The sequence below is a fragment of the Rhinolophus hipposideros genome (genome assembly GCF_964194185.1).
Source record: "Rhinolophus hipposideros genome assembly, chromosome: 13".
In the NCBI taxonomy this organism is placed as follows: domain Eukaryota; kingdom Metazoa; phylum Chordata; class Mammalia; order Chiroptera; family Rhinolophidae; genus Rhinolophus; species Rhinolophus hipposideros.
Window position 1 is genome coordinate 65,325,171 of NC_138059.1, and position 13,398 is coordinate 65,338,568.

The following is a 13,398-nucleotide window of genomic DNA, read 5'->3' on the forward strand; positions in this document are numbered from 1 at the left end:
ACAGAACCCAGGTTAGCCTCGCTGCAAGTCCCTGACCACCACTTCAGTTTCTCTCCATTGTACTCCGGGAAAGTGTGGTGCCCAAGAGACGTTCAGAGATACTCCCCGTGGGCGTGGGGCGGGGGCGGGGGGAGTGGTGTCCACTGTACATTATATTCAATGCCCAGTAAATCTCACTGTATCAAAGCATTAGAAAAGACTTAAAGTAAAAAAAACCCTGATAACTGCACCCCAACTCCTTGTGTCCCGAACTGATCCTACTTTAGGACTCATTAAAGGACATCCAGCTCTATCGTTGGAAGACGGTGCTGCACAGAGCAGCATGGGAAAGCCCACACTACATCATACTGTCTCCCAAGATTGTCACCCAGTGTGCCATCAAGAGATGCCACTAGTGATGATACCAGGCACTGCTGCTTTGGGAAAATGTAATCTTTCTGGATTCCTTATTCATAATCGCTGAAGCGTAGGTCTCAGGTAGAAAAACTCATAAGGTCATGTCTCAATTTAAAATTCAGTTTCCCTATTACCCAGTTGCTTCACGCTACAATTACTCAGGGGGATCTGTCGTGACAAGAGAGTAGTCAATTTACAAATCAGCTGTGTTCCCAATACTTTTAAGTCAGCTGTTTGAAACTCAGAAGGTGTTTTCTCACAGAAACAACGGTAGACATGATTTCCAAACCAATCCATGATTATCAAGCCAATCAGTAATCCAGGAAAATACTGCACATATGCAATGTAAAATATTAGAACACTGTACTTGAACAGCTACATGAAAATGAAAAACAGTCATGTTTTTCTCAAATTACTGAGGAAAATGCAATTTTAATTTTGTCAAGAGGTACGTTGTGAGGTTTCTACAGGGGTCATATAAATATTTTGAAAGCATTGGAAGGTAATCATACTGGATTAAGATGCTTACTGTCCCTTTAAAATGGATGGTTTCCCTTTTCCTTCGTACAAGAATATCATTATCCCTCTACTTAGCCATCAGTTATCAGCTCATCAGTGGTGAGCTATGAGTGTAGACATAAAGAAAAAAGAATTTAGCAAGGTAGAGAATGAATCCCTCGGTGGGGAAGAGGAGGGGCTGGTAAAGAGACATTGTGGAAAACTGTTTCCAAAACAAGTCCATGACAGATAATTATTAAATGGATAAAAGGGGAGTAGGGATGGAGCAGATTTAAGAAAGTGGAAGGTAAGAAAGAAAGTGTGCAATCGGTTATTGCATTATTCAAGCTATCCACAAACTGATATTATAATTCAGGGAATATTACAGTACAAGATAACCTTGACTATGCTACATAGCACGTCTCTGTAATTTCACATTTACGTTATTTTAGCAGCAAATAGAGCTCATTCAAACATTTAATACATATTTAACTGAATACCTCCTAGTATATGCCTTTGTTGGGTGCCATGAACGGTGAAAGAAAATGAATTCCATATAGCTAGCTACATTTCACAGCTCTTTGTTTACATTTTTGTTTTTCTGCTTGTTTGAAACTTCACACACAGGAGATTCAAGAAGCAGCTTACTTTCCTGAATAAGAATGCAAGTTAGAAGCCCAGTTTCTGGAAGTGAAAGCTCAGTGCTACCACTGACCTCTCCTTACCTTCCTCATCTGTAAAATGGGAATAACGGCCACACTTCCTGTCTCGTGGAGTTGGGTGAAAATGAGATAAGCTGCTGAATGAACAGTGCTTAGAACAATGTCTGGCACACAGCAAGAGCTCAAAAAATATCAGCCACCATTATTATATTTGTATATAAAATCCACACCAAAAATACTTATTGAGTTTTTCTCTATATATTGTTAAGTGAAAAACAGTAGGCTAAAGAATAGGATGTATGGTGTTCTACTTTAGGGAAAAAAATAATAAGTACATATACTTGAATGTGGAAAAAAAGTGACCAGGGCAGGTGATACACACAAACACACACACACACACACACACACACACACACACACACACACACTCCGGGGGTGCCAAAAAAATGTATACACGTGACACTTTGGTCAATATGGCTCAAGCAGTAGTTCACCGTAATCAGAAGTGTCTGGAAGCTGAGGGTAACCACCTGAGCACCTCTTGTAATTGCAGAAGTCAAACGTGACTTGTAGTCATCTTTTGTTATCAGTATATATTGAGAATTACCATTTTAATAGTTTTTTACTTTCTTAAAATGTGTATACTTTTTTTTGACACCCTCTGTATATATTTATATAAGCAAAGTTTATCCTTGGAAGGATACACAAGAAACTGCTGAGAGAAACCATGTACAGAGATGAAGGGAATTTTATTCTTCTCTGTAAATCCTTATGTACTTTTATAATTTTGACCCATGCTCTATGTTAGCATCCAGTAAATTAAAAAAAATGCATTAAATTTAAATTGTTTTGGCTCCCAAGCCATTAATTCATCAATCTTTATTTAAAAGTCTATCTCAAACTCATCTATTACACCATCCAATCCCAATTAAATGAAACGAAGGGATGGCAAACACAGATTACTCTCTTCCCAACCATCTCCAATTAAAAAATGGAATCAATAAATGCTGATGTCCTCCCACTTAAACGAGGGAACTTATTACATTGATTTGTGTTGGTGCCAGGAGATGCATAATGCTTTACAGAAACAATGAATCAATTAGCTACAAAAGAAGATAAAATAATAAAGATTTAGGAGGGTTAGTAAACGAATTGAATTAGCACAATAACATATGCCTTCCTATTTTGATTATTTATAAACAAATCATATGTTTTATATACATAGAAGAAAGAATTACATACTGGAATCCAATGTATTAGGTGGATGTTATCAAACAAGACTTCTGGCCAACTAACTGAGAAAAATTACTCAAACATGTAAAGAGGCTCCAAATGGGTAAATGCTAAAACACTGAAATTTTTACTTCTTGGAGACACAGTTCAAATTCAAATGTAAGAAAATTCATTTTTATTATATTCCTGACAACATAAAACAAAGAGTGAACTTTATTTCCAAGAATTGTATAAGCTCTTTAACACTGTATATGCTCTGAGGAGAAAAAAAAAAAAACACCCAAAAAAACCCAAATGCCATCAAGACAAAGCAACCCAACAACCCCAAACACACATCTGTTTTGCTTTCTCACATCTTAATAGCCTGGCTATTTTAGATACAAATATTTGTTTTGCTGACAAATGTTTCCAAAATGTCAGTGAAAATCGTTTCACTTAAATAGTTTATTTTTGAGCTGAACAAACTGCAAACTTCTCCAAGGTCCACGAAGCATCTGTGCAAATGAGTAAGTATGGCCTCAAGATTTTCAAAACCACTCACTCGGCAAAACATAGGACTCAGAGTTCATGCTGTTGCAAACCTCTCAGGATATCTACAGTGCACACACAGAGGCATGTTAGGTAGTATAGACGTGGCACAAATTCCTCACATTTATAGGGAAGCCGGCTGGCCGTTTAGTTTTTCATCCTGTCACACTGAATTCCTGTGAGAGCTCAGAGTCCTGCAACTTTGCACAAGAATGTTCCCGTTTTTCAGGCGCTTTGCTCTACTTTCGGGTGCCTTGGCAAGGATCAAAGCAGCAGAGGGAACAAATGGTTTCCCATGCATATTGAATTCCCTCTTATACTGATTTTTCCTCTGTCACTTGAAATTCAATATTGGCAAGATTCCCGTGCATCACCTTAACCAGTAAATCGTCTGAGTGCAGTCAGAGCATGAAAAGGTAGATTTCAACATCAAGTTTTTTGTAAGGAATTCAAATGAACAAATCCTTCAAAAAATTAACTTTTGTATGGCATTTGTACTAAAACTCATTCCTAATAAATAAATAGCTAGCTTTGATTTTACATTAACCGGAAATGTTTTATTTATCATTTACTCTGTTATTTCTCCCTGGTTAGTTGTATTGTTTTAAAACATAATAACAATCTTATAAGTGAACAGTCCTTTCATAAGAATTTGGCTTCAAAGTTCTTCATTAACCTTATAATACCTAACATTCAGTATTTAAGAACTGTGTGTCTAGTTTTCCTCGTCTGTAAAATGGGAACAAATAGTATTTACCTCATGGGTATAAGACTGCAAGTAATGTCAAGTTCTGAACACAATTGTATTTTTACTATGCATCATTATTAGGATAGCTGTCATAATTATTATAAGATGTTCTAAGAGGTTTGGGACAAGAAATATGTTTTCAAGTCAAATTATTTAAATATAGCATAGTAACTGGATCACAAATGAGTGTTCATATTTTGATTATATGTATATCACGTGATTAAAGAAAATCAAAAATGGCTTACAGCATAGAGAATAATGTTGCAACAACTATGTATAGTGCCAGGTTGGAACCAGCCTACTCGGGGGATCGCTGCATACATTATATAAATGTCTCACCACTATGCTGTACACCTGAAACTAATAAAATACTGAATATCAACTGTAACTGAAAAAGTAAATAATTTTTAAAAATGGCTTAAGTACTCTTTTGAGAAAAGTCAATTAAAAAACTCCTTCATGACAATTACTCTCAAGTGGTTAAATTATTTTACCACTTTTTGAAACCAATGTGTTATGTTGGTAATAATATGCCTTAAGATTTTAGGGTTCAGTACAAGGAAATAACATACTCTTTATATGTTAATGGCTAAGAAATGATAACATGTGAGTTTAGATATTAGAACAAAAGGAAAACATCCTAAAAATGTCATTTTCTTTATATGTTTTTAGACATAGAAGAAAATCATTGACTTTGTAAAAAAGAATTGTTTTAAAAAGTTTTTTGAATTTAAAAGAAATTTTTCTTTTCAAAATTGGAAAGAAATTTAAAATGAAATCCATCGTTGAAAAATTAAAGTAATCCTGGATTCAATTTTGATACTCTTACAGTCTTAAATTTTATTAAGAAAAAAAAAAAGAGTTGACACTGACCAAAATTTTCTTTCATAGATAGTGGAATTTAAATGTACCATTCTGAGAAAATAAACATGTTCTCTAATAATACAGTTACTTAAATGGAAAGATATGAATAACTGGACTATTGTCACAAATGGTACTTATTGTACACCATCAAATAAATGTCTAAGAGTTTTCTCACAGAGATACGAGAAAAAAACAGGATTGCTAGATGGGAAGGAGTGGGGATGAGGGAGAAGGTGAGGGGATTAGAAAGCACAAATCGGTAGCCACAGTATAGCCACAGGGTATGAAAGACAGTTTGGGGAATGTAATCAATAAAGCTGTAAAGATTTTGTAGGGTATCAGATGGGAACTTGTCTTATTAGGGAGACCACTTCATGGCCTTTGTAGATGCCTGATCACTGCTCTGTACACTTGAAGCTGAAGCTGAATAATATGGAATGTCAACTATAATTTAACATATACATATACATATAGTCATGGGATATAGAGTACAGCATGGGGAATAGAGTCAATGGAATTTTAACAGCTACATGCAATGTCAGAGGGGTAGTAGATTGGGGGAGGGGAGTTATCACTGTGAGGGGTGTAAATGTCTAACTATTACATTGTTTTGTACCCCTGAAACTAATAAAAAATGCATATATACATCTTTAAAAGGAAGGGTTTCAATGATAATGAAAATAAAAATATTTTGAACTAAATTAAAATTTTAAAAAGTATCTACCAAACTTTATGGGACTCAACAAACATTGCTTAGAGGAAACTTTATAGCATTGAATATGTATGTTAGAAAAGAAGAAAGATTTAAAATCAATAATCTAAGCTTCAAGACTTTGAAAACCAGAAGAAGGGCAAATTAAATCAAATTAATCAAAAGACAAAATAAAGCAGAAAAGGCAATAAAACTGAGACTAGAAATAACAATAGAGAAAAATCAATGAAACCAAAAATTGGCTCTTTGACAAGATTAATGAAATTGATAAACCTATAGCTAGGCAAACCAAGACAAAAAGAGAAAAGATGCAAATATTAGTATCAAAATTGAAAGGAAGGCCATCACTACCAACTGCATAGACATTAAAAGGATAATAAAAAATATTATGAACTCCAAATTACATATAGTCTAGGATATACGGACCATTCCCTAAAAGACAATCTACTAAAATTCACACAAGGAGAAACGATAATCCTAATAGGCCTAATCTATTAAAGACACCGAATCAATAATAATTAACCTTCCAAAATAGAAAGCACCAGGCATAGATGGGTTCACTGGTGATTTCTATCAAATATTTAGGGAAAAAATAATACTTATTTTCCACAACCTATTCCATAAAACAGATGCAGAGGAAATGTTTACTAACTTAGTCTATGAGGTCTGCATTACCCTAATACCAAAACCAGACAAAGACATTACAAGAAATAAAAACTACAGACCAATTTAGCTCATGAACATAGGTGCAAAGATCTTTAACACAATATTAGCAAAACGGAATTTTGCTAATATTTTGTATAAGAAGAATTATGCACCATGACCAAGTGGGATTTATTCCAGGTATGAAAAGCTGGCTCAATTTTTGAAAAACAATTAATGTAATCCATTATATCAACAGGCTAAAGAGGAAAAAGTGTTAAGATCATATCAACAGATGCATAAAAAGCATTTCATACAATCCAACACCCATTCCTGATACAACAAACTCTCAGCAAACTATGATAGGGAGAACTTCCTCAGAGTGATTTAAAAAAAATCTACAAAGAACCTACAGCTAACATCATACTTAGTGGTGAGAAAGCAGATGTTTTCTCCCTAAGACTTTCTCCCTAAGAGGCTGCCTCCTCTCACCACAACTATTCAATGCTACACTGCAAGTCCTAACTAATGCAACATGACAAGAAAGGAAATAAAAGGTATTCAGATTGGGAAGGAAGATATAAAAGTCTTTGTTCACTGACGGCATGATTGTCTATGTAAACAAACAAACAAACAAATACCACCACCAAAGAATCAACAACAACAACAACAAAACCTCCTGGAACTAATAAGTGATTATAGAAATATTGAAGGAGACAAGAATAATATTCCGAAATCAACTGGTTTCCTATGTACATGCAATGAACAGTTGGAATTTGAAATTAAAAACACCACACAATTTACATTAGCACCCAAAACCAGAAATCTAAAAAAATAAGTGTAAGATTTATGTAAGGAAAACTACAAAACTGAGGAGAAAAATAAAAATCTAAATGAATGAAGAGAGAGTCCATGTACATGGGTAGAAAGATTCAATATTATCAAGGTTCACTCTTGTCTATTCTTCCTAACCTGCTCTGTAGATTCAATGCAGTCCCCAAACAAAACCCCAGTGAGGTTCCTTTGTAGACATTGATAACTTGATTCTATAGTTTACATGGAAAAGGTAAAGACCCACAATAGCCAACACAATACTGAAGAATAAAGTCAGAGGACTGATACTATCCAACTAAAGACTTTAACTATAAAACAGTAGTAATCAAGACACTGTGGTATTGGCAAAGAAAAAAAAAAGCCAATAGATCAATGCAACAGAATAGGGAGCCCAGAAACAGACGCACACAAATATAGTCACAACTGATGTTTGACAAAGATTAAAGGCAACTGAATTGCTCCATTAACTGTGGAGCAAAAATAGGCTTTTCAACACAACAAGTGATGTTACAACCGGTCATCCGCAGGCAAAAAGTGAATCTAGACACTGATCTTATACTTTTCACAAAAATTAACTCAAAACAGATCAGAGTACTAATGTGAAATGCAAAATTATGAAACTTTTAGATCGTAACAGGAGAAAACCTATGGCACGGCAATTAGTTTTTAGATATAAAAGCATGTTTCATGAAAGAAAAAAATCATGTTGGACTTAACTCGAATTGAAAACCACTTTGCGAAAGATATTGTTAAGAGAATGAAAAGACAAGCCACAGATTGGGAGAAAGTTCTTTGCAAAACACCTATCTGATAAGGGACTTGTATCCAAAACATACTAAGGACTCTAAAAACTCAACAAGAAGACGACAAACAACCTGATTAAAAAGTGGGCAAAAGTCTGAATGGACACCTCACCAAAGAAGATATACACATGGCGAATAAGCATATTAAAAGTACTCATCATATTTTTTCATTAGAGAAATGCAAATTCAAACAACTAGATACCACTGCACACCTACTAGAATGGCCAAAATCTGAAACAATGACAACACCAAATGCTGACAAGGATGTGGAGCAACAGGAACTCTCATTCATTGCTGGGGGGAACACAACATGGTACAGCCCCTTTGGAAGACAATTTGGCAGTTTCTCATGAAACTAAATACATTATTACCATGCAATCTAGGGATCATATCCCTAGATATTTATCCAAATGAACTGAAAAATTATGTCCATATAAAACCTGCACACAAATGTTTATAGTAGTTTTGTTATTTATAATTGCCAAAATTGGAAGCAACCAAAATGTCCCCCAGTTGAAAGGGAGGAGGTTGGCATTGCTAGGTGAACAGTAAGCATGATTTTCTTGAATCCCATAAACAAATTAAAATGTTGCTGAATGACCAGGCAAATCTCACTGTATTTCTCAAGGTAGATGGATTCTTACATATCTCCAGATGATGTAAATTTTATTTTAAGATAGTCAAAACATAACTCACAAATTCATTTTAAAAAAACAAATGCAAAGGATTTGAAAGTTGCTAAGAGAGTAGATCTTAAAAGTTCTCATTACAAGAAAAAATCTGTAACTGTGTAGTCATGAATGTTAACTAGATTTATTGTAGTACTCATTTCACAATATATGCAAATATTGAATAATTATGCTGTATATCTGAAACTAATGTGTCAATTATATCTCGACAAAAATGAACAAGAATGAATGCAAATGCACTATTTTTAGTTTTTTAAGTGAATTAAAAATTGGAGAATAAATTTCCATATTCAAGGTATGTTGTATTATTATATTACATATGCCTATCTAAAGGAGAATACAGCTTTCAATAAATAGTTATAAACACATCAAAATAATTTTTGAGCTTAAGATTCATGAGGAGGTACATGTTTATAAGTAATACTGCATAGTATCATGGATTTAAAAGATACCTATTCTTCATATAATTTTTAAATGCCCAATATAAAAACAAATGAGTGCTTACATGTTTGCCCTGAAAAAACCTTACAAAGTTATTTTTATATGTTCATTATGCCATAACAATTCTATAAACAATAGAAAAACAAATCTTAAAATATGGGAGAAGGACTACATGTATTATGTACGCATCATCTACACTGCACAATTCCACGAAACTGAAAGGCAGAATTCTGGTCACACACAAATTCAGACAATGCTTAAGAGTCTAACTTTCTGGCATTAGAAAGTACTGACTTTAAATTAAAAGGAAAAACACTTCAAATTATTTTAACAAAAAATGGGCATTATTGTAACTATTTTTATTTCTATCTCAAAACAAAAACATTAGGTTATATGTAATTAATAATTTCTTCTAATTCTTTAATAAATTTATGTACTTTATCAACCAAACTTCCATTTCTTCAAGGACAAGTCTATAATTTTATATAAGACTAGTAAGAAAGGAAAGTTAACGCCAGAAAATTGAGGCTGAATCCACAGTCTTACCACAAATGTAAAACAAAACAAAACAAAAAATCCAGACTAAATATTCCTTAAATTTTTTAAGTAATCCACATTTCTTTTCCAATGTGGAAACTCACTGAACTTTCCACTTTCAACTATGTAATACAACAAAGGCTTATCCATACACATTCATTTTAGTGGGAAGAGGTGAATATAAGAAATCTGAAAAATATTTTCTCCCCAGTTCAATACATTCCAATTCTGTAGCATTAAAGATACCAAAATTGAAAAAAGTACCTAAAACACTAAGCATTTATTCAAATAAAACCTAAAATAGATTATAAATTCTTAAAATAAAATCACATCTATACCTTTTGAACATGATAATTTTGCACTGTTTTCCACGTGGCATGGCTTTGTGCTCAGTTATTCCTACTTTGATATCGCATTCCTTTTTATAAATAAAATTTCCTTAGAACAAAGTCAAATTTCAGAGACAAACTTTTATATGACGAAATGGTCTTTTCTAAAAAGCTCTAATCAACCTCAATTTAAGAAACATAATTAAGCTACCAGTTTGTTTTATACTGTACTCTTTACAACCCAAATGCCAGGAATTAAGTAAAATTATTCTCTTGTCTCCTTTTCTCATTTTTATTCCACAGACCCTAAAGAGTTTTTCTACTTCTCATTCACATAGCTGTCTTCATTTCCAAACTCCTTTTAGTCCTCAAGATTTTGCATGGCCCAGAGGGTTCATGAGAAAACTCAAGATCTGCCTAAAGTTGGGAGAAGCCTTTGTCTTTCCTCCTGCTGCCTATGTGAAGTTTATGGAAGTAGGGATGAAAATTCTACAATAACTTCTACCATAAATTCAGTATCTTCTATAACAAAGTTTACCTTGAGTGATATTACACAGATGTGGAATGTAAAAGACAGAAGAGACATGAGTGAAAAAATATCTATCAAGCTAGTTTTTTTAAAAGTAAATGAAATATGACGATCAAAGATAAAAATGTTTAGAGTTGAGATGTGCAGCAGAAAGAAGGCGTATTTGCAGTTAGTTGGAACACAAGTTTATGGATGATGTACTTCCTACTCTAGAATAAAACAGTATATTTAAGAGAAAGGGTAGAACACTAAAAACTGAAAGATTTTTTTTGGGGGGTTGCCTGCTAATAGTTATGAAATAAACCTACAGTCAAAATTTAAATTAGCATCTATTATATAAAACTTTCCCCCCATGATTTAGGATAACCACCTAGAATGAACACTCTAGGATCACAATATCATAGGATTAAGTCTTTCTCAATGTCAGACCATGTGAACCTGAGTTGCAGCAACAGAGTAGACTTTGGCTCTAGGAGTAAAGGGCAAAGGAAGAAAACTCTCTGACTCTTGGTGGAAAATAGCTCACCTCATAATCCATGAAAGGAGAGATTATGTTTAAAAAATGTGAAGACAAGGATGTGAGAAGTACAAGAGAAAATATAAGAAACTTAGGGAAGGATCAGTTCAGGAAATTAAGCATGCAACCTTAGGAGTTCCAGAAAGAACTAATAAAGGGGAAGAACTAGGAAAACTTCCCATCAAGGACCCATCAAGGGTTGTGCAGAAGTGTGGAAAACGCCCATGCTCAGGCCTATAGTTAGGAAATCCACGTGAGTGGGAAGGGATCTGCAGGGGTCTCGCTATTTTTCATAACCAACTGTTTGATGCTATTTGTTTTTTGGAAAAACATTAACGATTTAATGATGATAAACATTAAACTCAAGGTGATGTCACTTATTTTCATATTCAAGATGTCAGCAAGTTATAATTATAGTTAGTAAAGCTAAATATTTAGAATTATGCATCTAAAAACTGTACCTACCTTGAAAATTGTATACACTTATAACTAAATAAAACCTCTATTTCATGTGCTTTTGAAATGTACACACTTTGTACTAAAAATTTGAAACAAAGTCAATGCCACGACCACATTGTTTGACTTCTATGTAGGACTTGTGCAAATCTGCCCAAACTGTGCAACCACTGCATGAATATATGACTGTAGAAAAATGCATTGAAACCACTAGAAATAGAGCCTGCAGGACTAATAAAATGCACGTCATTACCTGCTGCGGGATCTGTAACGGCTTGGCTGGTGATGCCAGATGGTGGTTCCTGGAGTTGGTAGGTGGCATTCGTGGAAGGCGTGGCTGGGCTGGTGTTACTGCTCGTCATGTAATGTGCTGGATACGGTGAGCTGTTGTAATATTGTGCATACTGACCCTGGCCGAAGCTGGGGTAAGATGGATAGTCCTACCAAATCAAATCACACGAGAACCATCGGTCAGAATACAGGCTGCTTAATTCTCCCTCTTCAAAGTACAGCGGCACATGTGTGTGTGTTTCTGTGTTTCCTCTGAAGTTAAATAGGAACACACAGGCATACATTGGCCGATATGCTCAGGCTCGCAAACAAAGAGCTGATACACATTTCCTATTGCTTTTAGGCCATGTTGTATTACTAGGTAAAATTAAAGCAATCTGAAAATCAGACAACTCACCCTATAAGACTGCTAAAAAGATTTTTAAAAGGAAAAAAAAAAAAACTATGAAAGGCTTAGGAAAGCTCTCACAGTGTACTAGAAGCAGATCTTTTTTATGTAAGAACATCATCTGTTGCATTTTTTAAATTTCAGAAGTTAAATTGGCTTTTAAAATTACCTGCTGTGAACTGTTAAATCCGGAGGAATTTGTGAGCGAATTATTTCCTGTATATAATCCTGACGACGTTGTAAAACTGCTACCTAAAACAAAATGAAAAGAAATACATTGAAGAAGCCACCTAGAATCATGTGCCTATAGGAAATTATTACTTAGATTAAACAGAGCTGGAGTTCATTGCAAACGCATTTGGTTTCTCTTCAAAACCAGAATCCATTGCCATGGCTAAAATTTCATTTTCTTGAAATGGCTGACAATTTTAGTTTCACTATATTACAAAGGATGAAACAGCAGAGAGGTTTAAATTTCTGAGGACATTAATAACACATATAAACTACAAAGTTATACATTTGTGCCAAAAGATGAGACACTGAACTTTCCATTTTCATTTGCAAAACACAACAGGATTTTTCATATATGATATTAAGTATGCTGAATGTAAAAGGACGGGACCCAATGAGATGATCTTTAAAGTTCTTGCAAACTCAAAACCTGTGATGCTTCTTCCAAGAAATGGAAGTGTTCTCAGACTTGTACTTGTCCTCCCAATGGAGCACCCCAAAAATTAATTATTTCGTTTCACAGGCGAGAATGAACGGCAGTCCTTGAAGTATTTGATAAAACAAAGCTCAGAGAGGAACATGATCAATGTTTTAAGGATTACATGTGCTCTCTAGGTGGCATTCTATTTGCTGAATGGCTACATGTGTTTGACAACAAACAGCAGGCACTGTGCCGGATCCAAACCTACGACGTCCTTCGCTTCATTTACTATCTTACTGCTAAACTACTAGGCAAAAGCATGATGATCATATTGGTGAAGATTTTTTAAAAGACAAGATCAGGAATTGGCAAATGTGTAAAAGATGTCATTCACACATTCAAAATGGATACTAAAAAGGCACAACATTTCTGTTGTGCTGTTTGGTCAATGATTAAGAAATTTGTAGGGACGGCCCGCCAGTGGCTCAGGCGGTTGGAGCTCCATGCTCTTAACTCCGAAGGCTGCCAGTTCGATTCCCACATGGGCCAGTGGGCTCTCAACCACAAGGTTGCCGGTTCAACTTCTCGAGTCCCGCAAGGGATGGTGGGCTGTGCCCCCTGCAACTAGCAACAGGCAACTGGACCTGGA

At 34.7% G+C, this 13,398-nt stretch overlaps 1 protein-coding gene across 13 annotated transcripts in view; it reads right to left on the reverse strand.

Annotated features, from left to right (window-relative positions):
• EYA1 (EYA transcriptional coactivator and phosphatase 1) overlaps positions 1-13,398 on the reverse strand; it is a 157,418-nt gene that overhangs the window by 89,707 nt on the left and 54,313 nt on the right. For all 13 annotated transcript variants that reach the window (XM_081070355.1, XM_081070351.1, XM_081070348.1 and 10 more), the window contains 2 exons: positions 12,267-12,349; positions 11,672-11,858 (listed from right to left, as the gene is read on the reverse strand). In XM_081070355.1, the coding sequence (XP_080926481.1) occupies positions 11,672-11,858; positions 12,267-12,349 (270 nt within the window). The remainder of the gene's footprint in view (positions 1-11,671; positions 11,859-12,266; positions 12,350-13,398) is intronic.